Source organism: Cygnus atratus, chromosome 21 (genome assembly GCF_013377495.2).
Source record: "Cygnus atratus isolate AKBS03 ecotype Queensland, Australia chromosome 21, CAtr_DNAZoo_HiC_assembly, whole genome shotgun sequence".
NCBI classification, from domain to species: Eukaryota; Metazoa; Chordata; class Aves; order Anseriformes; family Anatidae; genus Cygnus; species Cygnus atratus.
Window position 1 is genome coordinate 2,376,174 of NC_066382.1, and position 25,556 is coordinate 2,401,729.

At 39.7% G+C, this 25,556-nt stretch overlaps 1 protein-coding gene across 11 annotated transcripts in view; it reads left to right on the forward strand.

Annotated features, from left to right (window-relative positions):
- Nucleotides 1–25: 25 nt before the first annotated feature.
- The window catches only part of GNB1 (G protein subunit beta 1), a 45,319-nt gene continuing 19,788 nt past the window's right edge, over nt 26–25,556 (forward strand). For 2 of the 11 annotated variants that reach the window (XM_035557495.2, XM_035557505.2), the window contains exons 1-4: nt 186–509; nt 16,841–16,903; nt 18,338–18,389; nt 25,241–25,348. In XM_035557495.2, coding sequence (XP_035413388.1) covers nt 25,292–25,348 — 57 coding nt within the window. In that variant the 5' untranslated portion in view covers nt 186–509; nt 16,841–16,903; nt 18,338–18,389; nt 25,241–25,291. Of the gene's footprint in view, nt 510–5,460; nt 5,679–7,505; nt 7,539–14,835; nt 14,979–15,066; nt 15,136–16,840; nt 16,904–18,337; nt 18,390–25,240; nt 25,349–25,556 lie in introns of those variants that run through there. The other 9 variants (XM_035557499.2, XM_035557500.2, XM_035557496.2 and 6 more) reach the window with 9 other exon arrangements.

Below are 25,556 nucleotides of genomic sequence, written 5' to 3' on the forward strand. Positions count from 1 at the left end.
CTTTTTTTCAGCCTCCACACGCTCCTGAGGGGCTAAGGGAGCAGGGCGCTGCCTAAGGGGAACGAAGGAGGCCTTAGTCGCCGGCGAGCTGGGGTTGGGGTTGGGGTTGGGTAGCGGGGCGGCGCCGTGCCGGGGGCTGGCTGTGAGGAGGAGCCGAGCCGAACCGGGGTTTCCCGGCCGGGCAGCACGGGCGGGGCGGCTGGGGGGGGGAGGTTAACCGCGCCCAGGCTGCTTGCTTCCCGATGGCTGCGGGGAGCTAAGCGGGGACCGAGCGTGCGAGGAGGAGCCGAGAGCCAGCGACACCCCTTTGCCCCCCCCCTCCTCCGCTGCTCTCCGCTTCCGACTCTACGGCCCGAGCTGCTCGCTGCCTCGGCGGGATCGGCCAGACCCAGCGCGGACGGCTGCCTTCTTCCTCGCCATCCTCCTCCTCCTCCTCCCTTCCCCTCCCCAGGCCGGCGGGGACGCGGGCAGGAGCCGCGGGCGGCCGAAGCGGCCCCGTTAATGAGCAGGTAACCGGCCGCGGGTCGGGTTGGGGCGGGTCGGACCCCAATAAAGCGTTGCCCGGCTTTCTTCAGCCTCCTTCGCCCCCACACGGGGCTCCCCGAGCCCTTCGTCCCCGCCGCAGCCCCACCCTGAGGCCATCTTCCCGCCGCCCCCCCCCCTTCCCTCCGCTCTCCCCCTCCATCCCCGGTTCCTTCTTCCTCTGCGTGGCTGCGCCCTTCCACCCCGCTCCCCTCCCCCGTTCTTCCCCATCGCTGCCGCACTTCTCTTTTCCCTCCTTCCTCCCCTTCCTCCTCTTCTCTCAGCCTGTCCTGGTGCCCCCATTTTTCGCCCTCACCCCCCCCCACCCCCCCAAAAAAAAAATTTCAGCCCCCTCCTCGCCTCAGCGGGCGGGAAGGGCGGCTCATGGCGGGGCCGTCTCAGCATGGCGGGGGCGCCGAGCTCCCCTTCCCCACCTCGCCCCTGCTCCTGCCTCCCCTAAAAAAGAAGTGTGGTTGTGGCTGGAGGAGGAGGAGAGAAAAAGGTGGGGGTGGGACCCTTTCTCTCTTGGAGGCTTTAAGGCGAAAAGGGAGGGGACGCTGGGTTTTGCGGGGATCCATTTTTAATTGTAATTACGCCGCGGTGGTCTGCGTTAAGGGGGGGGGGCGGGGGGGGGCTGTTTTGTTAAAATACAGAAGGTGAGTTTCCAGAGAAATCAAGCCGGCAGAAGGAATGCTTGGAGAAAACACTCGAGAGAAAGCTATGGTGGGGCTGCTGTAATGGTGGAAAGCTGACTGAGAGGAGAGAGGGGCGAGACCGACAGGGTAAGGCTGCCTCCAGCACCCCCTGCCCGGTGGGGAGCCCGGGGGTATTTTCTTCTCCTTAAGATCACAGATGAGGATGCATTTTGCTTCACATTTATCATTCCCCCATCTATTACGGTGCTGCATATTTTTGTGTGCCCGTAGCAGCGGTAATGGAGGCTGTACAATAGGAAAAAGGAGTTTCCTCCTTGGAAATGTTAAAAAATATTATTTTGGTTCCCGATTAACTATCAAAAAGGCTTCAGTATTAATTTAAACCTATATATATATATATATTTACCCATGGAACGGATACCTAAGGGGTAGGATTTTTAATTCCTACACCTTTGTATGAAATGAAAAGATGGAAAATCTTGCATATAAAAGAGACGTTTTATTAAAAAAAATAAAAATCTAGTCCAGAAGAAAATCGGAATGATGGAGACGTTATTCTAAGATGTCAATTTATCATTCCTGAAGCTGAGCTGAAATTTTAACGAATATGATACTTCATTATTCCCTAACAAAGTCATAGGTGGGACTCATTTGAAATTAGGCATCCTTTCTAGGATGCTGAGTGCCATGTTATTATGTATTGTCCCCACAGTAGAAAATAGGAGGAAAGGACTGTGAATGCAAGGTTTTAGTGGTTATTGAACAGCTTTTGAGAATTGTTGGCTGAAGTTGGAAGGGGCAATTGAAAATCAGAAAATTAAACATTTCACTACTGTAAAATATCTGCCCCTAATCGTGAGAGTTATCCTATATTTTAAGCTGATCTGCTCAGCACAAGGATGCTAATCGAGACAAAATGCTGTCGGCGTGTGTGAAATGCATGCAAGAAAACGGGGAGATTATGTTAAGCTCTAAATTTATTCTACATGTAAAGTATCAGATTTTTTTTTTCCCCTCATGTGCTTTAGGAGGGGAGAAAGAGAAGGGCTGATAATCGTGTAGTTGTTTTGGTGGCTGCAGATTAGCCAGGGTGTGTGTTTGATTTTCTTTTTGCTGTGAATGAATGGATCTCTCTGTGCCTGGGCCCAATAGCTGCAACAAGATGGCGTTTGCAGCAAGGCAGCTCTCATTTTTCAACTCCTCCTCACCACAGCTTTGCCAAACTAGATCTTATTTCATAATTGTATTTAGATTTACTTTCTCGTTCGGTTTGCTTGCTTCTTTTTTTTTGGGTGGGGGTAGGAGGAGCATTGGGGAGATTATTGAGAGAGATCGGTGGGTTTTTCTTCATTTTTGTGAGCTTCTCCAGATAGGAACTGGTGGGAGGAGTAACTACTTGTATTGAAATGTTCACATCGGCTGTCACTGGATAAAGGGGTGACACGATTTTTTTTTATACCTCGAAGTGCCTGCTTAGTACCATCAAAATGCTCTTTGTTTTTCTGAAGCCTGTTGCTGAAAAACGGCATTTTAAACCTGGAAGACAGGTATTGGGAGGCTCTGCGAGGGCTGAGCACGGCTGCGGGCTCTCTGCTAGTCAGGTAGCAGGCCCCGCGCAGGCAGGTGCCTTCCTGGGGCACAGAGGAGTCGCCTGGCTGCTGCCCAGTGCTCGCCACGTCTGGCGGCTCTGTAAGCTGCTTCTGACCTGAAATTATTGTCATGTTCCAGGTAATTGTTCCTGTTACGGGGAAGAGCAAGAAAGGGTTTGGGGGTATTAAAAAGGTTCTGCTTCTGCGAGGTATTGTATTTTAAAGGAATGATGGAAAATTCTAAAACAGTTTTTATATGTTTTTTTTTAATATATATATATTTTAATGGACTTGCCCTTGGTAACTTTTATGATATTTCACTATAGAGCCAAGCTTCTTAACTTTGGTAGCTTAAATAAAATAGCTTGGTCAATATTTGGTATACTGGACTCAGGCTTAAAATATAGTACCCAGTAGGAACGATAAGAAATGGTGGTTGTGTCTTCTGTATTCAAATGACCTCAAAACCCTTGGTAATATCTATCTTTTTAGTAGTGTTTATGTATGACTTTATGTATAATCAGGTGTTTGTTACTTTTCTGTAATAGCCTAGCTGTAGTTCATAAAGAAGGAAGAAAACCCAATTTCCAGTTGAAACTTGTGTTTTTTTTTCATTTGGGGCGGGGGGGGGGGGGGAGATTAGCCAAATGTGTTTTGGTCCTGTACAGATCCTGTCAAGATCAAATTATTAAACAAGAATACTTGTCCAATAAATGGTTAGTTCAATCTATTAGCACATTTAATGTTCTGTTAAACTTGAAACTAACTGTAAATTTAAAAAAAAATTTTTGGTGCTAGATATTTGGCCTTTCAGTATAGGATCAGAAAGGAGGAGGATAAGTGGGATCCTGTAGTGAGTAAGAGAAATTGCACTTAGCCTTGTTTAGTCCTTGTAGCTGTTAGGTCATTTAAATCATTGACAACATGTAAAATTAGAATTAAGCAATAAATCCTAGCAAGAACAGTTTTTGGATTTTCCTACCTCATGGAAATCTGAAAAAGTTGTGTTTAGACATAGTGAGAATTTCTCTATGTGTGTAAGTAATCAATAAAATTAGTATAATTAGGAAGTATTTAGAACTTTGTGTAGCATTGTTCTTAATATCATTCAAGAACGAATGCTCCACAGCTATTAAAACTTGAAACCAGAGCAATTAAGACTAATCTGCTTAGAATGAGAAAATTCTCCAATTAATGCAATTACTTTGGGGATCCTTTAATTATAGTAGAAATATATATCTGTTGTGTTTTTTAGGGTGCCTTTTCTTGAAATTAAACCAGATGACGTTGGCTGCAGTATGTAATAACTTCCTGGTGCTTTGGAGCCTTCAGTTTGGTCATGTGGGAAACAATCCTGCTGCTTCTTAGGAGCTGTGATTTCTCAATCACAGTGCAAAATGAGCTACCAGTTCATATGGAAGTAGCATTGCTTTTGCAGATCCTTAGTAGGCCTATTCCTGTAGTTAGGAATATTAAGAAAGCTTTGAATTTATTTAGTTTTGTAGTCACCATGATAGGAGATTGGAGTTCCTTGCTTTCTGTGCAAGCGGCAGTAGATTTGTCTTCTGTATGTCAGGCCTGGCTCATGTTTAGTATCTGAATTGGATTAAATTCTTACTGTCCGTGGATTTTGGCTCTCAGCATTAGTGGATTGGTAATTGATATTCTCAATTTTAATATCCAGTTTTAGCCATATGGCATACCGTATTGTTTCAAGAATTCCACTTAGCGCTAGTTTGCTGCTAGGAAGTCGAAATGAGAAATCACGCGTTCATGTGGTTGAAATATGCTTAGGTGAATCTTCTTTGGAGTCTCTAATGCCTGTGTTCGTGCCAGTATTTGGGGTATTTATTTTACAGTATTTTACTGCTGATGTTGGAAAAAACTATCTATAACCTTGACAGTAACTACCTTGTGTTGGTGAAATGTTAAACATTTGATTGAAGATAAAACGGACTATTTTTTAAGGGAGCCTCTTGAATGCTCTAAGTGCAAGCTCAAAACGAAAAGAATACATACTACATTCAAAATGTTTTTTTTTCTCCCCACTGGTAATGTTGGAACTTGTATTAGCCAAGGTCATGATAAAAAACAAAAATACCCCCAAGTCCCTAAGTTTCTATTTAACATAGAACCTCAATTTATTATTTCTTCACAGGGTGTCGAGTATGCTAGGGATTTGTGTGTGTGGATTTGTTTTTCACCAAACAGAAATGTATGCAGAATCCATAGGTACTTGAGCCAACTGGTAGTTCAGCAGAATGTTAAGAGGTTTTTAAAAGCATTGAGCTGGCTACTAACAGTATCTTTGCTTTAGATGCCAGAATAATCAATGTAAATTACTGTGGAAAGCTTCCTAGTACAAGAATGTTGATGCTCCAGAATAGGTTTTCTAGCAGAATATTGCGTTTTTATTAAGCACTAGAAGACTTTTAAGTAGCAAGGATATGGTTTGGCCTTTGAATGAAATTACACGTTCAAATTTGAGGGGGAGGATGACATAAAAATCAGATATTTTATTGGTCTGCTTTTAACAGCTGGCCTTTTTAAAATGTGTTCTTTACAATTAATATCTTGTAAAACTATTAATGTGTATTAAATGTTTGTGTTAGTAGATTTATTCATGGCGTAGCATGTTATGATAAGTCTCTTGAAATATAACAAAATATTTCTGCTTCTCTGTGAGACTGCAGCTGGAACCCTGAGTGTACTAGGTGGAGGGGGAAATGTTTGCCCTTCCACGTGTATTCCTGGGCGCCCAGGGCTAGTTCTTCCTGAACCCAGCTAGAGGGAAATGACACGACAGCATCCATGCCTGCTGTCTGGGAGCAGCTGAGACCTCGTGTGGCTACATACGTCTTACAGCATCCTCAGTAACACTGAGCGTAATTGGATGTCTACAAGACAACTTGTAAGTGTAAGCCAAAATATATTTTGGGGGCATCATGGGAGTCTTGGAAGTAGCTCTAAATTCTGCCCAGGGTTTTTATTGCTGGCCTGAATGCTCAGTTATTTAGGTCTTAAAAATTTTCAAGTTGCAGGAAAAAAGGATACCCCAATAAACGTTCCACATTGCTCCGGTTTCTGAAATTACAGTTCATTGGTGGGGGAATCAATGACACAGAGCACAGGAGTAAGTGTGGGCTTGGGAAAGCAGTTAGGAAGCAAATGCTTCAGTTATTTGGATCTTGCCAGATTAAAATCCTGTTGAAAACCTGTGCAAGTAACTGTAGCAGGTTTACAGTAGCGGTGCTTCAGATGTTGCAGGTGTCATCGGAAGACCTGGTTTTGGATTAATGAATAGGTTAGCATTGTCAGCTGATCCATGGTAATGATCTGTGTCTGCACTCTTAAGGTAAATGCAAGGTTATTAAAGTAAGTATAGCCCTTTTTTTATGGAGGCCCAAATTAATCCCAATATCTCCAACTCAGTGTAGACCTAAAGCATGCACGTTAGGTGACTCTTGCAGTGCAGCTGGCATGCGAAACTTGCTTGTGAGCCTCGGTCTGCTTGGCTTGTGGGCAGACAGAATCCGTGTAGGACTGCTGAGATTTCTTACTGGCTTGAATATTCAGGTAAACTTGTTCTAAAAATACTTTTCTCTAAATATTTTTAGCTTAAGAATTGTTGAAACAAAGTGTTTCTGCCTGTTGTCACAGAATTAAGAAGAGAAGAACTACGGTTGTTTTTGATTTGGTAGGATTGAAGAGCTAAAACTTGATCTGTCTGCCTTGTCAGTTTTGGAATCCTAATGTATAAATGAAAATGAGTCTGAAAAATTAAAAAAGGTGATCTGAGGGAGCTTAAAGCAGATGATGGGTAAGGTAGTTCTGTAACTGATGCTGGTAAAGACAGGCTAAATCTTCAAATTATTTTCATAGGTAGTAATAAGAACTTGAATACAAAAAAAAATGAGGAAGCGAAGGGAAAGAATGAATGAAAATCTATTTGCCATTATAATAAGAGATGTTGTTTGTTGCTATGAGTGGTTAGTGTGAAACTGCTTCATTAAAAATATGTTTTTGATTAATTAGAATTTCAGCCTGCCAAATCAATGCGATTTCTAAAGGTTCTCTGTGTGGAAAAGAAATACCCTTCATAGACTACAAGGATTAATTGAATTCTAGATAGCTAAATACATTTTTTTTCTTGCACGTTCCTGCAGTGGTCTGAGAAACAGGAAGGTTTGCTTAAAACTTCTTGCCAGTTATGTTTATCGTGATGAGAATATCATCTAGCTGTCGTCTTGAAGACTGCAGTAATGCCTGCCAGCTCTCTCAAAAAAGAAAATATTAATTATCCATAATTAGATGGATTAGATAATTTTTGTAGCTTTATGTAATGCAGAACTATATTAAAAACTATGTGAAGATTTTTGTCACTATTTACAGCTTTTTTTTTTTTTTTTTTTACCCTTGCAAAGGGGAAAAAAAGGGGAAAAAAACCACTTAGGTCTGGGAACTCCAGCATACGGTCTTTCAGACTAGTTGTGAATATTTTACCAATTCAGGTCTCAGTGATGATTTTGCTCATCCTTACTCCAAAACCAAACTGTAGCGACTGTAGAAAACAAAATAAGATGTTCTGCAAGGCTCTCTATATGACTTTCAGAAAGGCAAACGCCCACAACGTTGACATTGCTGACAGGAAAGCAATGCCTTGCTTCTGTGGCTTGTTTTTTCTTTTGTTACATTGGGCTTAATTAAACAGCTGGTACCATTTATTGTCTTTGTACAGAAAGAACAAGAATTTCTGCTTAAATGATTTCAGGTGAGCTGTTAACTTTGCATTTTTATTTTCATCATCCTATTCTGTCCTTTTTGGCTTATCTTGGGCAAGCTATAAGGAACCATTTTAGAAGTCTGTTCATTACCACGTGCTTTGTGTTCACCCTGATATTTTAGGAAATCAGTCAATAAGTGGAGGTTATCTAAAATTATTTGCAAGACCCTGATGTTATGTGATAAGCTGAATGGGTTTTGGTGGTTTTTTTTTGTGACATGTTGAAACAGATTTCCAGTTCTATCCTGACAGAAGAATTTATAATTGTTCACTTCAAAATTGCAGTTTAACTTTAGAGGAAACTGAAATATAAGTACCTAGTATTAACGCTGTGTGCTTTACCGTAAGGACTTTCTCATTCTTAATGGAACATGTGCGGTAACACGGTATGGTTTACTAGACTTCCTTTGCTGAGGGTTACTGAGCAGGCTGTTAAGCCTACAAATGATTTTGGAGAGATGTAGTCTGCTTGTATCTGTCCAGATGTCAGGCGTTGCAGAGTACTACCTGAGGCACTGATGTCCTTTTGTGATGATGCGTGGGGGAGATGTGGCTTTCATCAGAAACAAGAGGAATTGAACTGCCCTGCTACGTTCTGTTTTAAAATCTGAATACTTCGTATTTTGTCCACCCTTTTGGGCAATTTCATTTAACAGTGTTTTACAGAAACGAGGGATGGGAGGCAGGTCGGAGCTCCAAGACTGAAAAAGGACAGAAGATATCAATGTGCATTTTTTGTTAATTCTGATACATTAAAAGTCGATGCTTAGTTATCTTCAGTAGTGAAATACTAATATTTTCTAGTAAGATCTTTGTGGTGAAAACTAGTGCAGCGAGTCTGTTTCTGCCATAAATGTAATTAGTTCTGTTCCACTTAAGTTGATTTTAATTGCTGAGCTGATACATCTTGGTTAATGCCAAATGATTTGAGGTATATGTTAGGTAGCGAACATAGTAATGCTTTAATCTGAAAAATAAAAAATACATAAACTTAACTTCCAGGGCATAAAACATCATGACTTACAGCTGCATAATATGAAACTTAGTGTTATGTCTTCAGTAAATACACACATGCTCTGTTGAGTACCATTAGCTTGTGTGCTTCAAGGTGCTGAGAAGAAACGTGATTATTATCCTCTGGGATTTCTCCTGTTTTGTTCCCAGCACTGTTTTCTCCAGCTAGCCTAACAAATGTGTTTGGGGGGTGGGGGTGGTGGCAATTTTTTATGTTTGTCTAGAAAAACAAAGTAGATGTGATAGTCTGCTGAAACCTTTGGTACTCAAAATAAGATCGTGCTGTACTAATTAAAGAACTCTCTTTGTTGGAGCATATGTTTGATATTCCTGTTGCATGTTCTTTGTGAAGTGGTAAAATGCTGAAGATTTAGGCAGATATGCTGCTGTCTAGCAAAGGTGTTGTGTGTACGAAGATCAAGAACAGTTCGCTTGGTGCTTAAAGTAATTTAATTGTGCTTCAGGTTACGAAGTCCTAGATTTTGCTACGAGTTGACAGATCCTATCTGGCCAGTGATTTATAGATCTGTTGAGCCTGAAAACTTGTAGTTGGAATTGCTCTTCTTGTTTCTCAAAACCCAGTAATAACCAGTCTGATTTGTGGATGAATGGTGCATAAATACATCATTTTAAGTTACACACTCCATGAACTAATTTTTAAATAGTACATGTTGGAGCCATAGTCTACGTGAATTTAAAAATAAGTTAGAAATTATATTTAAAAAAAAATCCTTAAACTGTAACAGTCATTGACTTCTGCTGTGATTGTCTAAAGTAAAGAAAACATGTCTTCTGGGTATTTGAAATCAAATTGCTGAAGTGCCTGTTTTCTCCTAAAATGGGTACTTCAAGGTTGCTCTGCAGTCTTAGTGAATTTATGTCTTTCTGTGTAGGTTTGACAGTTAACTGATGAACCTCTTGCACAAAGCACAGGTTGGCCTTCCACTACTTGAAATTACTGTACATAAATGCGAATGGTATAGAAAAGCAAGGTGGCATTGACCAATGGCTTTGTTATGAGCCCTCACTTAGTAGGGCAAGAAATGAACCGTTTTGTTATCAAAATAGGATTTCTTTGTAGGTAGTTCTGATATGAGAGAAGCTTTTTCTCCCTTGAAAGCTTAGTGTACAGGAATACAGAGCAAGGATTTAAAATAGTACCAGCAATACTGTACTAAGATCGTGCGATGTTTATTAAACTTGTGAATTTCATCCTGTGCCATGCACAGTCATGCTCCTTGCCAAATGAGGGGGAAAAAAATAAGGGCACATCTCTGATGTTTTCAGAGAGTATAAGCAGGGTAGCAAAACTAACTCAGTATTAAGGTAATTTGCTTAAGAAATAAGTTATCTTTATTGATATTTATCTATTGCATTAATACTTTTGGCTTCTGTTTGTGCAGCTGTTAAGTAGTTTCCTACAGATACAGGTTCTTACCCTAGAAGAATTGGTTGTGGCTTTTAAAACTACCTGCAGTTGATTGCCCTTGTGGCAGGCCTTACTGTAGAACTTAAAATGCAATGTTACATGGTTAAAAGACTGCGTGATGCTTCAAGTGAAATAATGTAGAACAGGAACATTTAAAAACCTTTGGCTTTGGAAATCATACTTCTTGTTTGCTGCTCTGGGAATTGAGCATAACGCGTTAAGCTGTATCACTTAGTTAGCAGTGACTACCTGTTTTCCGGATACATACTGTGGAGAATCCAAGACTTCATTCGCTTGGTTCCGATTTCTCAGTCTAAATTATCCTGTAATAGTTTTGTTGTTGTTGCTTTTCCTTATCCTTGCAGTTGTGAGTTAAGCTCCAAAGGGCTCGCTCTGGGGAAGCCAGTTATTGCTGCCCTCTGTCGCAGACGGTGGCACAGACATCTGCTGTTCAGCTGCCTCGCTTCATGATCCAGCCTGTTAAAGAAACCCGGATGGCAAATAGTTCTCGGCCATGCACCGTGCTGTAAAACTGATAGTTCGGCTTCTGGTTAATAAGCAGCTCAGCTCTTGCAGAAGATGACGGAACTTAGAAGCAAACAGAGGGGGAAGCTGGAGCTGAGTACAACTACAGCCATGTTGTTCACAAGTCAGTCATTAATATTCCATGTAAGGCTACAACAGTCCCCGCTTCTATCTGTAAAGGACCGGGACGATTGGTGCATTGTCTGCTACAGTTGGTGTGTTTTCTTTTTTAAAAACGCTCAAAAACACCTTTTCCCTCACCTTCCTCCCCACAAAAAAACAACAACAAAAAGAACACACAGTTTTGCACAACAGCAGTGTTCAATGACTCCAAGTAAGCATGAAACAGCGACTGTAAAGTGTGTGTGCAGAGGATCGGGAAATAGGTGCAAAAATGTGAAGGTTACAGGCCTTTGTTAAACATGCTTTACTTTCCTCACCTGGCACGTATATTTTTGTCTTCTGATATGTCCGGTTTTCTTTGTCTTATGTAATTCCCACCCTGGCCCATAATCCCAGCGGATTTATTTTTTCTATTACTGTGTTTTCCTCTATATTTTTATCACCTACCCAGATTCATTCTATCTAGAGGAATACAACTGCGACCTAGCCTGATGCCAGTTTTAAGAGGGTTAATGCAGTACTGTGGAACACGGAATGTCCAAGGGTGAAAGCGTGTATTTCCTGTTGCACCTTTGTGCTTTCTCTGGCGGTGCTGTCCCTGAGTTGTACTTGAAGTTTACATTCCATATCGGCATTAAGCATTGTTGCATTGTCTGTTCCTAAAAAACCGTTCTCGGTCCTACTGGCTTTAAAGTCACCTGCGTTACCCTACTTTTCAGTCCATCAGCCTTGTTTTTCTTGTTGCTGTTCTCCTGTACCTGAACTGGTTTTATATCAACGGTACATATCAAAATACAGCAATTGCTGGGAGAAATCAATGAGCTACTAGGAGGTATAAATCATTGTTATCAAAACTAATGGAACTGCTTGCGCATTGACTAAAGATGGATTATGTTGATTGCAGGGCTAGAGAACAAAGTATTACTCAATCTATTTTGGGTAAAAAGATTATGGAAGTCATGCTATATTTTAATCTCTACTTGAGTATTACTTCATGCATGTAGCAGATACAAGATTTTTTTGTTGGTTTTAAGTATAAATACTCTTATTATCTTCAGACCGGTGCTGGAAAGTGGTTATTTCATGGTATAGCATAGCTTCTTTCTAATAATGCTTTGTTAATCAAGATAAGCGTGCAGTTCAATCATCTACATTTTTATTTCAGTGAAATAAATGTATTTATTGATGAGAGCAGAAGGAAGAATCGTGTTAGCGAAGTACTTCTCCAGGACCGGATCCTAACAATGAAAACCATTTTGGGGGGATACTCTTTGGTCTGTATGATAAAGCACAATTTTGACTTGATAGGATTTAAATTATCTTTCTGCTTCTAAAAGCAAATTGTTTTTCATTAGTGTTATAAGGACCTCACTGTCCCGTAAGACAGGTAATCTTGTGAATATCGACTGAAATTGGTGACTACATGCTTGGAAGAAAGGAGAGTGCCTTCAGAAGCAAAATTGTCCATAAAAGAGTGATATATATGTGTAAATGGCTTGCTTAGCTCAAGGATAAGAACTTGTTAATTAGATTGGGTCTTTCTACTAATTTTAAATTGACTTTTAAGGATGCAAAAAGTAACATTGCTAAACATAGCATCCTGAAAGTTGGTCAGTTGCATTCTTTAAAGGGTGAAAATAGGAAGCAGCTCGTTCTCCTTTGACTGAGTTGACTCTTTACTAGCTGGCATTTGTAGGATAAAATGGATGATTCAGCTTCTGTTGATTAAAATAGTTAAGCTGAAGTTCATGGAAATAAAGAATGCAACAATAGGAAGTTCTCATTTTTGTTGCTTGTACTTGTAGAGTCTTACTGATTTTATTTTATTTTCACTAGTATTCATTCTTTAGTTTCTTTATTGTAAATAAGTGATCACATGGCCCGTTCCCTCCTCTAATAAAATAAATACTGTAGAGAAGATCCTAATGTACCTCCTGATGTCACTGTAATGGTAATTCATGTATTGTTTCACACATTTTAGTAGTGTTGAGCAGATAAATTGGAAGATCATGCCAGCCTATCCCGATAGAGATGTGTTGGCAGCAGAGCTGAGAGCAGTATTGTTTGGGCCTTCGGAAAATCCGTGCTCTCATCTTACCCTGTAACTGTCAGTGAATGTCAGTTGATCCGCTTGATGGATTTTATTGTAATCTTAAGGATTTTGGTAAGAGGAGATGGTGTAATTGCCTACCTCCATGCCCGTTTTTGCAACTAGCCATTCATATGCCTGTTTGACGTTATCTAGTCGCATGTTGTGCTCCCCTGAGCACCTGCTGTGGAGTTGCTGAGGGAGAATTTGAAGAAATGATCGTGATAAAATACGTCAGTCTTTGTGAGGACTCATTGAACACAAGTCACAGAAAATGAATTCAAAACCTGCTGGAAAATCGATATCTCAAAAATACTTGTGCTAGTTGTGTGTTAGGGAGATGGTGTTTGGATCCAGTAATACTTGGTTAGATATTACCCCCTTTAGAGCTGTTGCCCTGTTTGTGGCAATAATTCTGACTAGGAAGAAAATGTGTGTGTGTCAGTGGTGCTACTGTTGGTGTAGGGTGGAGATAGCTGTATTGCACATGCTCTGCTGTGCTTGGGTAAACACTGGTCAATTTACAAATGAAGTGAAAATGCTCCCCAAAAACCTGGAGGTTAGTGGTGAGAGTCAAAGGAAACAATGAAAGATGATGATTGAAGTTAGAACCAACTGTTTGGTTTCTGTAAGGCTCTGCAGATAGAAGCCTCTAGTCATTTTTATGTTGGGTAATTAACAGTGATATATTCTCCATCAGTGCTGACTTGGATTTCTTTTTCAGTGTGAAAGAGAGATGACGGGTAGTACATGACTGAAAAAAAAAGTGCTTGGTTTTGAATAAGGAGATATTTTATTACACGACAATTTTCAGAAACTTTTTTTCTTCTGATATAGCTAGAAATTTATGTGCAAACAGTTTTTAAGTTTTCTCGACTTACTGTCTTTTAATTGTAAGGTCAGGAAAGAGGACAGCCAAAAATTCCCTGGCCAGTTTGATGAAGTTGATGCAGTTTATTGATAGATGTGTTGCTGTTCAGGAGTAACTGCATATAGGTAACTTCGGGGAAAAAAAATAAAACTGGAGTGTTTTGGCTTTTGACATTCTCAATTTAAAAATGTTTGTTGAAAACTGGTACTGAACATCAGTAATTTTTGTTCTTAAAACAAGTTAGCTTCCTATGCCAGCCACTTAAAATACTTTTAAATGTGAATTTCTTCCAGAACAAGGCAGAAAGGATGTACTTAGAAAGCCTTTTAACTTGGATTGCTAAAGCTACAATAGTTATTAATATTGAACTACTTTAAAGATCTCATAAGACCCCTGTTTGGAAAAGTATGTTTGCAATAGTCAGTTCTTCTATTTGTTTATGTAAATTCTATGCTGTATCTAGAATTAAGATTTTTAATAACGTACCTAGCTTGCAGATGAATTTAGAAAGGATTAATGAAATGACCTGTTACAGGCCAGATTTTTATGCTTAAATATTGCATCAGTATGATTTTTTAAAATGTAGGTCATGGGATTAGCATCTGGAAATGTGAGTATTTTGGCAGTAGGGCTCTTGTCTTCCATGAAGGCAGCTTGAGTTCATTCACTGTTGGTGGCAGGAGCTGGGCCGCTGCGCTGTCGGGCTGTGTTAACGCTGTTCCTTGTCGATCAGTGTTACATTTTAGGAGAACGGCAAACTACTGTCAAGGCTTATTTTCAAATACTTCTTAAATATAGGCAATGATGAGTCCTCGGGTCTTAGAAAATCTGGGCATGGAAGCAGAAGCTGGTGGATTATGCAAAGCAGATGGAGGTGGAGTTGGGTGATCATTCAGTAGACATGCTGTACTGCGTGGAAATAGCCTGTGACACATCGAGGATTTTGCACATAGAATTTAACTTTTTATGAATTAGTTTGTAACACGTTTGGAGGAGACAAAGGTAACATTTTCTGAGACAAATTTAATTTGGGACTTCGAATGGGAAACTGTCTTAATGAATGTGGGCTTTGCAAGGCATTACAAGGTTTCCATATTAGTTACAGCTGGTTTCTACCATGAATTTTCTCAACTAAAAGCTGAATTATTTTTTGCTGAGTACTAGAAGCTATGTATGATGTTTTTTTCACTATTATTATTGTTACTTACTGTGTGTTAAAACTGCTGCCCTCACAGCTTATTTGAAGGCAGACTGACGGAAGGCCACGTTGACTGGTCAGACTGTTTTGTGTAGATCTCTTCGGTCTGGGTTTTCCTGTTTCATGTGCTGTTCTGTGTGAGCAAAGCTCCAGGATGAAGGAATGTAGCCAGAACTTCAGTAAGGCCCTAGAACCGAGCTCTGTTCCTTACCCAGTGTTCTTCCAGTGTTTCATGCTGCTTTGAGTAATTTTTTTTTCCTAATGCAGTGTCAGCAGTGGAGGAAAAGTGCACAAATCCCTACTGGAGGAAAGTGTTTTCCAGATTTCTGGAAACAGGTAAAGAAAAACTAAGGAAATGTCACTTGTGATGTTAAAGTTATGGTCAGCTCTTGAAGGAGCAATATCCATACAGATATCGACATCCTTCAAAGCTTTTTGCTGTCTGATAAAGCTGCTTATGATGAAAGTTAGGACCAATCCATCAAACTGAGGGTAGTTTTGTGTGTACAGAATAGCACTGAAACATAGCTTTACATTTCTGACTTCTGGTTGCTGTTTCCCAGTGGCATAACTGGGATTTTACGTTGTTGGCAGTGATTGGGAAAGGTCACGTGATCTCTTGGGTTTTAAGATACTGTTCTGTGATAGTAATCAGCTATGTAGTGTGTAAGAAATAATTTTAATAAAGGAAAGTAGCCTCCAATTACTAGTGTTACTGCTGTTATCTCTGCCATGTAGCTTGGTACGTTAGTGTGGTGGTAAGTGCTGGGTGCCTGGAACGAAGCATCCTAAAGCAGTGAATGTCTGCCCGTGTCCAGCCCTCCTTGCTGGGCGTCCCCTTCACATGGGTGGGTGTTGCTAAGGGAGATGGATTAGATCAGCAAAGTGACTTCATTTGAAGTGTTTTTTACCTTAATAGTAACACTGATGGTTGCTTGCAATCTTCTGTTAGTTTGGGTTTGTCTTTTTCCTCTGATGGAATCGTCGCTGAGTGCCTTGGCTAACCCAACCTTATGTACCAGTCTTGTAGGAAGATGGTTTATGCAATCATTTAAGATTGAAGTGGCATGATGGTTGTGGAAACTTGATTTTACTAGTGTTGACGGAGATCTAATTTAAATTACATTGATAAAACCCCTCGTCAGCCGCCTTCGGGCTGGGCAGCTCTCAGCACCTCCTCATCAGAGCAATGCTCCAATCCCTTCATCAACTTCGTGTCTTTTGGCTGGAGGCTCTCCAGTAATCTGGTGGGTGTTGGGGTTGAGAGAGTTTGAGGCGAAGTTGTCACCTCGGTGTAACTACTTCAATACATTTAAATTAAAAGCCATGAGACTGACAGCAGTGAGTACCTGTAGGGAAGCTCTACCCAGAAGTTACGGTGCTTTTGTCCTCTGAGAGTTGCTGCAATTTTTTCCTTTTAGTCCAGCTGCTGTGCAGAAGGCTGTGGGCAAGGGGACCCTGGTTGTTCTCCCAGCCGTCTGTGGGGCTGGCTGACCTCCAGGTGCTTTGGTGTAATGGTGTAACCACTTGAACCATGCCTGAAGCATTCTGCGGTACTTTGTTCTCTCCTGTTTTAGAAACCCTAGTTCCTGATGCTGAGAACCTCAAGCTGTCAGCTAAGCAGGGCTATAAGGGCTGATTAAGGCAGTGTATGAAGTACAAGAATTTCTTTTTAATTTTTTGCTGAGCCAGTACTGTGGTGTGATGAATGAGGTAGCCTGTAATTTACATGTTGCTTTTACCAGGCTACATATTATCTAAAAATGGAAAGCTGTGGCAATTCAAATCTCTCTCTTAAGTGGTTTGCCTACTTTTATTCTTAAACGAGCTCCATCTGTAATGCAGAATCGAAGATATCTCAGTGCCAGGCTTGCATTCTGCAGGCATCACAGGATGCTTTCGGCATACCTAGCTGAAAATGTAACCTGATTTAAAAGAATAAACTGAATTTTGTGGAAAAGTTTGCTTTATGCTTCCTTGCTCTTCTTGCAGGCTGCTTAAAGTAGCTTTTTTGTTTTGTTTTTGTTTTTCTTTTTTGCAGAAAGCATATGAAATCTGCAACACCTCTCCTGCATTAATGAGGGTGCAGCACAGGACAATAATGGTGTGTGTTTTGGCCTTTGCTCTTGTGTATTCTGTGCGCTGTTAGTGTTCCAGTGTAATTTTACTTGTTGACATTTCAGGTAATTCTCTCAGAATTCCACTAGATTTCATGATGTTTGCAGTGTGGATAAATTACTCTGTGAACTTCTGAAAGATGAATAGTGGTTCTTTTTTTCAGATGTTAAAACGGTCATGTCAGACGTGTTTGTTTCCTTAGGGGTGCCGGGAGGGGGAAGAAATTTGGCCTCCAAGCGTGAGTTACTGTTTTATGTCTGAAAGTGTGGTGTTCTGGCAGTAACAAGCAAAACTGCTTACGCTGGGAGTTTCATAATCGCAGTACTAAACTGTTCATCTATAAATGGGCTTGGATGAGGATGACCCATATCCTAAGTAGCTTAACCTCCATACCGAGCGCTGAAGTAGGTGGTAAATTTTCCAGCTAATAGTGAACTGTAAAATCAGAAACTTGCATTGCATGTTAACGTTTCATTTTTAAGTATATCAAGTTGTAGACTGGCCTTCTGATTTAAGATAACTTTGCTTCATTACATTCTTGCTTTATGCCTAAAATAATCTTTCGCTGTCCTGATGCAGTGGGTTTGAAGGTGTACACTCAGGTTTCCATTGACGTGACTCGTGGCCCTTGTCTTGCTCTGTGATAGGAGAGATCCCAGCTCTTTCAAATGTATGCATAGTTGTGAACAGCCCAAATCATGGGGTGAATGATAATCATTACTTTGTGCTGCCAAAGGAAGAAGTCTGAAATTTCTTGAAGCCTTGTCAATTTGCTGTGAAGCCAATTTGTATGTGATGTTGTTAAAGTCTTCCAGAGTGCAATGTGTTAGTTCTTTAATATGCCAATTATTACTTTTTCGTATCTTCAGTGGTTAGAAGTTGTTGCCCTTCTAGAGGGAAGGGTGTTGTGCTCTCACTTGAGCGCATTAGTAGGAGGTTTATGTAACTTCTTTTGATAAAATAGATATCTTGATATTCAACTGTGCTTGGAAAGCAAGCATACCTCAGGAACGGTATTGAGCAGAAATCATTTCAGTGCTTTGAAAATGTACATTTTGGGGGGCGCTTTGTATGGCAGAGAAAATTCCAGTGCTGTGTGAGTGAGACAGTGTTCTGTCATAACCCTAAACACTGTAACAGTAGGGAATTCTGTATTGCTAGGGGAGAGAAGAACTAGTGGTCTGAGGATTGCAAGAGTTTTATTTAAAAAGAACATTAAAAACTTCTTGAGCAAGTCTTTTGGTTATGTTAATATTACTACTGAAGCAGTGTACCTCTTCTTCATGAAGATAAGCCAGCTGTTCACATTAAGTAACAAAAACTCTCTCTGCCTTGATAGTATTGGAATTTCTGCTAAATTTGTTAAGAAATTTAAGCTATTTCTTAATCATTGGACTCATTCTGATGTTTTTCTTTTCAGAATTTACATGTTTGACAGCAGAAGTTGGCTTTCTACTGTAGTAAGAGAAAATGTAAGTAGAAGAATAAGGTAGTTCCTTTTTTCTAGTGCTTGAGAAACTTGTACTATTTTTAAAAAGTGGCTAACGATTTTTTTAGCTATTTCTTAGTCTATGCAAGTCTACCTATTTTCAACTGTAGTATGCGTGCTCTTATGTCAACAGGAAGGATTTTAAAATGGCCAGGAAACTTGCTAAATAATAGATGTTAGTGCCTGCCTGCCTTCAGAAATGGAACTGGCAAAGCAGAGGGAGACCATAGATGAAACTGTTTCATCTCAGTAGGGCAGGGAACTGTAATAAATAAGATGATTAGAACAGTTATTCTCTCATGAATGAAAAATTACTTATCAGCCATGTTTGACAAAACAGGGCCAAATTTCTTGTTAGCAAAGTGGTTCTTTGTCAGACCGTTCTTTTCAGTCTTCCTGTATTAAAGCAGAAGCAAAAAGTTTCAGTGTTTATATTGTGTAATTGTAATTGCTACTAATGTTCTTGGAAAAGTGGAACTTTCATTACCTTCCCGACTATTAACTAAAAATGATTTTGCGTCTTGCAAAGCCCTTTAGTCTGTGGTGAGCATTACTGGTTAGTTGTGTGTTGAATAGAAAGAAGTTTTTCAGTTAGATTTTTTTTTTTTCCATTACTAGATACTCAGCTATTTTTCAGAAAGCAAGCAACAAGCTAACCCATCTCCTGAGGTGTTCTCTAATAACTTGTGTTGGTCAACCCTAGACATCTTCTGTGTTCTTTTTTGGAGGTGTGGAAACTGGAACTGAACTTAGTGTTCCAGGTGCAAACAAACTGTTGCTTCACACGATGGCATTATGATATTGCCAGTATTTTCTGCCCTATTTTCTATGTAAGCTTTTGTTCTGTTTTAACCAGTACGCTGTAGTAAGCCAGCGTCTTTGAGCTATCCAGCACATGCTTGTTTCCTTCAAATAAAGCTTCTATCGCAGAAGCTTGTGATCCCATCCCTTTCTTATATCTGCAGACGTGTACTTGGGTGGGAAGGCACCTCTGAATGTTTGTCTTCTATTTGGAACATGTAAATGGTAGAGTGAACACCACAAATTTGTCCCACAGGCAATTATGATCTTATTTACTGTGTTTTCTGTGGAATAAGAGTCAAATAGGAATCAATATGTACTTTGTTTAAATAATAAAAAAAAATCTACAGCTTTTCAAAGTCAATACGATGCCAAAACACTGGAACTGACAGTAGATTGCGTATAATTCCTTTGTCATTGTGAAAACGTACAAGCTGCTGTGCATGTTACTAATAGGATTTATAGTATCAGATAGATTAGCACAGCTTCCTTTAATCAGATGACCTGCTATGAGACTGTCGGGTAGGCATAATGTGAAGTCATTGTTAAAACTGTGAAGTTTTGGCTCTGTTTTCACAAGTGATGCATGTTTTGGTGGTTTTCTTTGGCTGTTTCATACATGCTGGAGTGATGTGTATTAGCAGGAAAGGTGTTGAGGGAACAAATACCAGACAGCGTGTTTGTTTGGGAGAAAGTTGATTTAGCTACCCCTATGAAATGACTATACTCGGGTAATACTTCAACAGTATAAATTTCCTTTGTGTTACCAGACTTCGCTTCAACAATGTCCTGATGGTTTTACTTGTTAGATTGTACTCCTGTGCTGTAAAAATACCTTGTAGCAAACAAAGTTTGGCTGCCAAGGGGTAGACCTTTCTAAATATTTGACTTAGCTGTGACTTGAAAAATCAGTGGTCTCTTTTATCTGTGGAGGTTATTCACAGGACAGGGTATTTAGGAGAGGATTGAATGTTCCATCTTCTCTATAGGAATGGTGTGGGAAAGGAAAATAAAAATGAACTATTTTGTAAGGTTTGCTTCATTGCTCTTATCAGGTAGTTTTAGAGAAAAATCCTATTTACCTAACTCAAGGATATACGTTTGGATGAGTTCTGTTGTAATTCAGTAGAGGTAAGCATTAGCCTACATACAAAAGTGATGGTATTAATGATATCTCAGTTCCAGTAACGGCTTCATTGTATAAACAGCTTGAGCTCTGGAAAGGATATTAAAGCTGTAGCAATGAAATGAGTGGGTTTGAGTTCTTCCTTAGACCTTTAATTGTTCTGTCACTGTTTTCTGAGGGGTGAGCTTTATCTTTAAATGAGAGTTGTTATACTGGGATCCTGAACGTATCTCTGTTTGCAGGAAGTATTTGTAAGTTTTGTAGATTTCATAAAGTTTTCTATTTTTTCAAAGCTTCTGTGCAGAATCTTCTATTGTTCAATATATAATTGACTGCCTGTCTTATGTGGCATAGAGAAAATTGAAAATGGAAATTTGAGATGAGTGATGTGATACATCCTTTTGACATAACTGAGTTGCAAAGTTTATCATGTATGGAGAGTAGCAAGTTAGCTGTAGACAATGCTTGGTTTTCCTAGGTGGGAAACGGGAAAGTGACTCTTCTGTGGGTAACTTCTAAGAAGAGATTAGAGACTTGTGTCATTTGGAGTGGTGAGGAGTAGTAAACTGCCTTGCAAGTATGCATATTATTGTCCCTAGCAAGAAGAGAATTATCTACAAGGTATACTTGTCAACAAGATTAGGGGGAATTATTAGGCTTAGAGCAGAGACACTTAAGCACTTCAGCCTGTGGAAAGGTCTTGAGTGAGTTCAGCAAAGTGAACGTGTTATTCTCGAGAAGCCTGCCTTCAAGAACACAGTAACATATTCAAAGGAAAGTGAGGTAAGCGTGAGCTTGCTTGTTACCTATTTCTTCACATCTGTGGTGATAATTTAGAAAAGAGGAATGTGGAACTTGAGTAGTGACTTCTGGCACGAGGCTGGCTTGACTTGGAAATTAAGTAACTTCCTTCAAAACACCAGAAATAAAAGCATCATCCTTATCAAACTTACAGTTTCTCTTGGAAATCTTATTTTAGAATGTAGTTAAATGCTGTTAGAACGTACCAAGGAGCAAGAGTATATTATTCCATGATGCTAAATTGTGCTTGCTTCAGATGAGCATAAATCCTGTATTGAAGTTTCTGCTGCTTCAGTCTGTAATATGAATAAATCTGTATAAAAGTTTCCTGTGTATCAAGAGTGCCAGTAGGTGAAAACATTTTCCCATACAGTTAACTGACCTTACCTGTTCCTGTTCTTTTAAAGGTTGTCATTTCTTTCTCCTTTTTTAATGCTGGGTACTAGTAATCTGTGCTGATTTACTGTACAGCTAGTACAGAAATTCAGATGAGGATGAAAACCACAGGTCTTGTATTTTTGGCGTAAATTTAATTGCATAAGATTTAATGTAAAAGAAGTAGGGAAATGGCCAAGTCGATGGGCTGGTTGACCCATAAATTTTACGGTCTGCTTCAGAACACTCCTATATTTTGATGCCCTTGGCTTCATTAGGATTTTCATTTCCTGAGTGTGAGTGAGTTCAGGCAAGTTGGCAGGAATTAGAACTTCCTGTTGATGTTCAAGCAACAAAGACTACAAAGAGAATGTGGAAATCTGGTTTAAACAATTCCTATTGATGCTGTGTCAGAAATGCAGTTCAGAGTTTGGAGCTGCTTGGAATGCTGAAATGTTAACTTAGAACATCAGCTGTAAAAGTGTATTTAACTTCACCTTGCATACTTGCCTGTGGATACATGGTATTACAGGTTGGGAAGACTTCCAGGGTTATAGGCACTTAGCTACAGATCGTCATGCAGCAAATACTGAAGTGTGAGTTCTAGCAAGTGACTGGAAGTCAAGATCCACGTACACATGTCTGGCTAAAGGCGTTCGTTAGTTAGGTTCTGTTTGTTTTAATTCTTAGGGGCTTTGAAGGGGTTTGGGCTGTTCTGTCCTTCCATAAAGTGCGAAGGAAATGGAGGCAGAGTCCTGGTGCAGAGTGCTGTCTTGAATTGGATGCGAGAGTTGGGAATGGAGGCTCTGTGGAGTTACTGTATTAGACGTTTCAAAATGTCATGCAAGTTTTATTTGTGTGAAGAAGGGCACGCGTCTGCCCAAGTTATTGTGCCATCCTATCAACTGCAGGCTGTGCCTGACTTCCTTTCGGTTTCTTACATGTCTGCATCAGCGTTGCTGCTTCGGTGCTACCACTGGTCAGAAAACACTCGGCACGACTGGGCTGCTTCCTCTGGCTTTGCCACTTGCAGCAGTGCCCATCTGTGCGTGCAGTATTAAGCAACGAGGCACAAGCATGAAATAAGCTTCTCTGACATGGTTTGAACTCCTGCGTGTATGCAAATGACCCGCAATGAAACTACGAGGTTCGGTTTCTGTCAAGTGAACTTTCTCAATGTGTTTTTTCTTTTTTTTTTTTTTTTTTACTAGGGTTAGTGTTCATCTCCTTAGACTTCGTTCTATTCCATACAAAGTGTTTTTTTGTTTTTTTTTTTTTTTTTTTTTTTTTTTTTTTTTTTTTTTTTTTACTTAAATGTGAGAGGATTTTATTGCATAGTGCACAAGCTCTGGTAAAAATCAATTGGCACTATTTTAAGCTTTCTGTTACAGGAGGACATACCTGCTTTGACTGACATTAGATTATTCACCCTATTATATTTTTAAGTAAAGCTGCATGTAAATCTTCAGTGTAATTACCTGCAACTCTGCAGCTGGAATTGTGTGTCCTAAATCTTTATCTTAATCCTGTCATTGAGTTGTTCTGACCTTGAGCAGAACGTTTAAGTTTTGGATTGTAACTTCTTTCCCTGTAATAGGGGTGATGCCATCTTTAAAGTCTTTGTACTCTGCCTGGAGAGGCTGGTATTTGTTTAGTGGGAATTGGGCTATTTATTAACTTAGGGAATGGCAGAAATAAGATATTAAAAAGCTGGAAGATCTGAGAATTAGTTGCAGTTTCTTTTTAAAAATAGTTTAATTCCTTTGACAGGAGTAGTGCATGCTAGTTCATAGTAGGGCTGGACTACATAGGAGCTGTAGGCTGTCATGAACCTGTGCTTAAAAACTGCAGGCAGACCCAACTGCGGGGTGTTATGTCTTAAATTTACAGGGAACAAAACATCTTGAGAAACAGACAAATGTTCAAAAGAAAGAAAGGTGGTTAGGGGATAATAAAACACTCTTGACAGGTTTTGTCTTAACTGGATTTTGGACTAAGCTGAACAAGCAATCTTAACAGGGCTTAAAGGTGACCCTGGAAGCAGAAGAGAGAAGGAGACCTAGTTTCACAATAAAGTGAAGGGCTTTGAAGTTGAACGAATGGAGGCTTTGAGAAAGAAACTAACTGAAATTGATTCTCTAAAATATTTGGGGTTTAAGCCAAGAGTGTAAATTTGTAAATGATTATATGACAAGATAAGACATGTAAATTCCTTAAGGTCCTCAGTTTGGTATACTAGCAAAGAGAGCTTGGAGTTGTATCGGGTTGTGTGGGATAGCACTATTTAGGGAATGCCAAAGCTTTAGCTCTTGAAACTTTATTTCTTAGATAGTGATGTGTGCTCTACTGCTTTAAGTTGCCTTCACAGTATGTTCTCCCCTACTCTGATTAGGTAAAAATTTGGAAGTTACTCTCATCCTTCCCCTTGGGAAGGACTGCCTAAGAGCTTTAAAAAAAAAAAAAAAAAAAAACCCTCATGCTTGCAAAGATAAATAAGCTGATTAAATCTTAACAGAATAATATGTAAAACTGCTAGCAAAGCATTTGCATTATTTAATAGTAAAAGGTCAGTTCTGACTAATAAAATGTTCTCAAATGACTACCGGTAGTATATTTTTATAAGCTTTAGGTGCTCTGTGTAGTATTTGAAAATGGATCTAATACCTTGTTTCACAGTAAAGTGCAAACTTTATTAGCGTGCTTCTTCAGCTTTTTATATTGATGTCAGGCAGAGCTTTTCAAAACAAAAAGTTTAGGTACTGATGAGTTTTAGTATAGAATACTAGTGAGAATGCCAACATTTTGACAGTGTGAACATGCCAGCATCTTTTTGGAACAGACTGGAAGATACCTATATGCCTATTGTATGGGAAAATGGTCCAATAACTGAGGAACTATATATGGAATATTTGGGAGGGGTCAGTGATGATTGCTTTATTGAGCCTTTATGTTTTTGGCTGCAGAGTACAGTGACAGAGCGATACGTTAGTGAGTGATCTGGGACATATCAATGCTAGGAAAATCAGGTGTTGGTGGGGAGAGATGGCAGTGGGCAGTAGTTGCTCAAACTCTTCCCATCACCATAACATTCAAAAAAAATACTAATTATATTGTGACAATACATTAATGTTAGAATTCTGTCTGGGAACTCTCAGGGTGATGTTTTAGTAATTGACAAGTAAGAACTTGGACAACATTAATGAACTATCTCCTTTTATATAGATGTTAGAACAGCATTTCTCATAACTGCTGTGTTTTGGACAGAGTTCACAATAGGCCTTTTTACAGCCTTTTGCAATTGCTTCTGTCAGTCTCTAAATACTTCCAATTCTTATTCTTTGACAGTGGGATTCCTTACTCTATTAAGTCCTACAGAGATATCTGAATTGTGCGTTTAACCTTTGTATTATCCGCTGGTAAAACTGAGTTTATACAAAGTTAAAACATGAAAATATGAATGAAAGAAAAGATGCCAAGAATAGCGGCCTGGAAGAAAAAGGATAAGTCCAAATTGTATTTTATTTACTGTGGCTGGAAAAAAAAAACTAAGCACGCTCCGTGTTAACACCATATTGTGAAGAGTTTTCAGGGAAAATCACTTGTATTTCAATGCTGATAAACCAATCACTGCCTTTTTAAAGCACTGTTTGAGATAAATGAAAGGACTGTCTTCTCTCATAATTTTAAGTTATGACTTCTTCTAATTCTCGTTACTGTCACCTGTCTTTCAGATTTCCGGTTGTCTCAGAGGTGGCAGCGAAGCACACCTTTAGCACAGGAAAATGAGTGAGCTTGACCAGTTACGCCAGGAGGCTGAGCAACTGAAAAACCAAATCAGAGTATGTATTGTTTCACAGTACAGATGAATGATGATTTGTGTATCTTGAGGATGACAGAGATGGACAGAAATGATGTATTAAGCGGATGTGTTGGATGTTTTCACAGTGTTAAAGTTAGTCGTGGATATTTAGAAAGTGCAAGCACATATAAGTACTTTAGATTACTTTTTGGTTCTTGATAGTGCTCAGAAAATGATAGCTACACAAA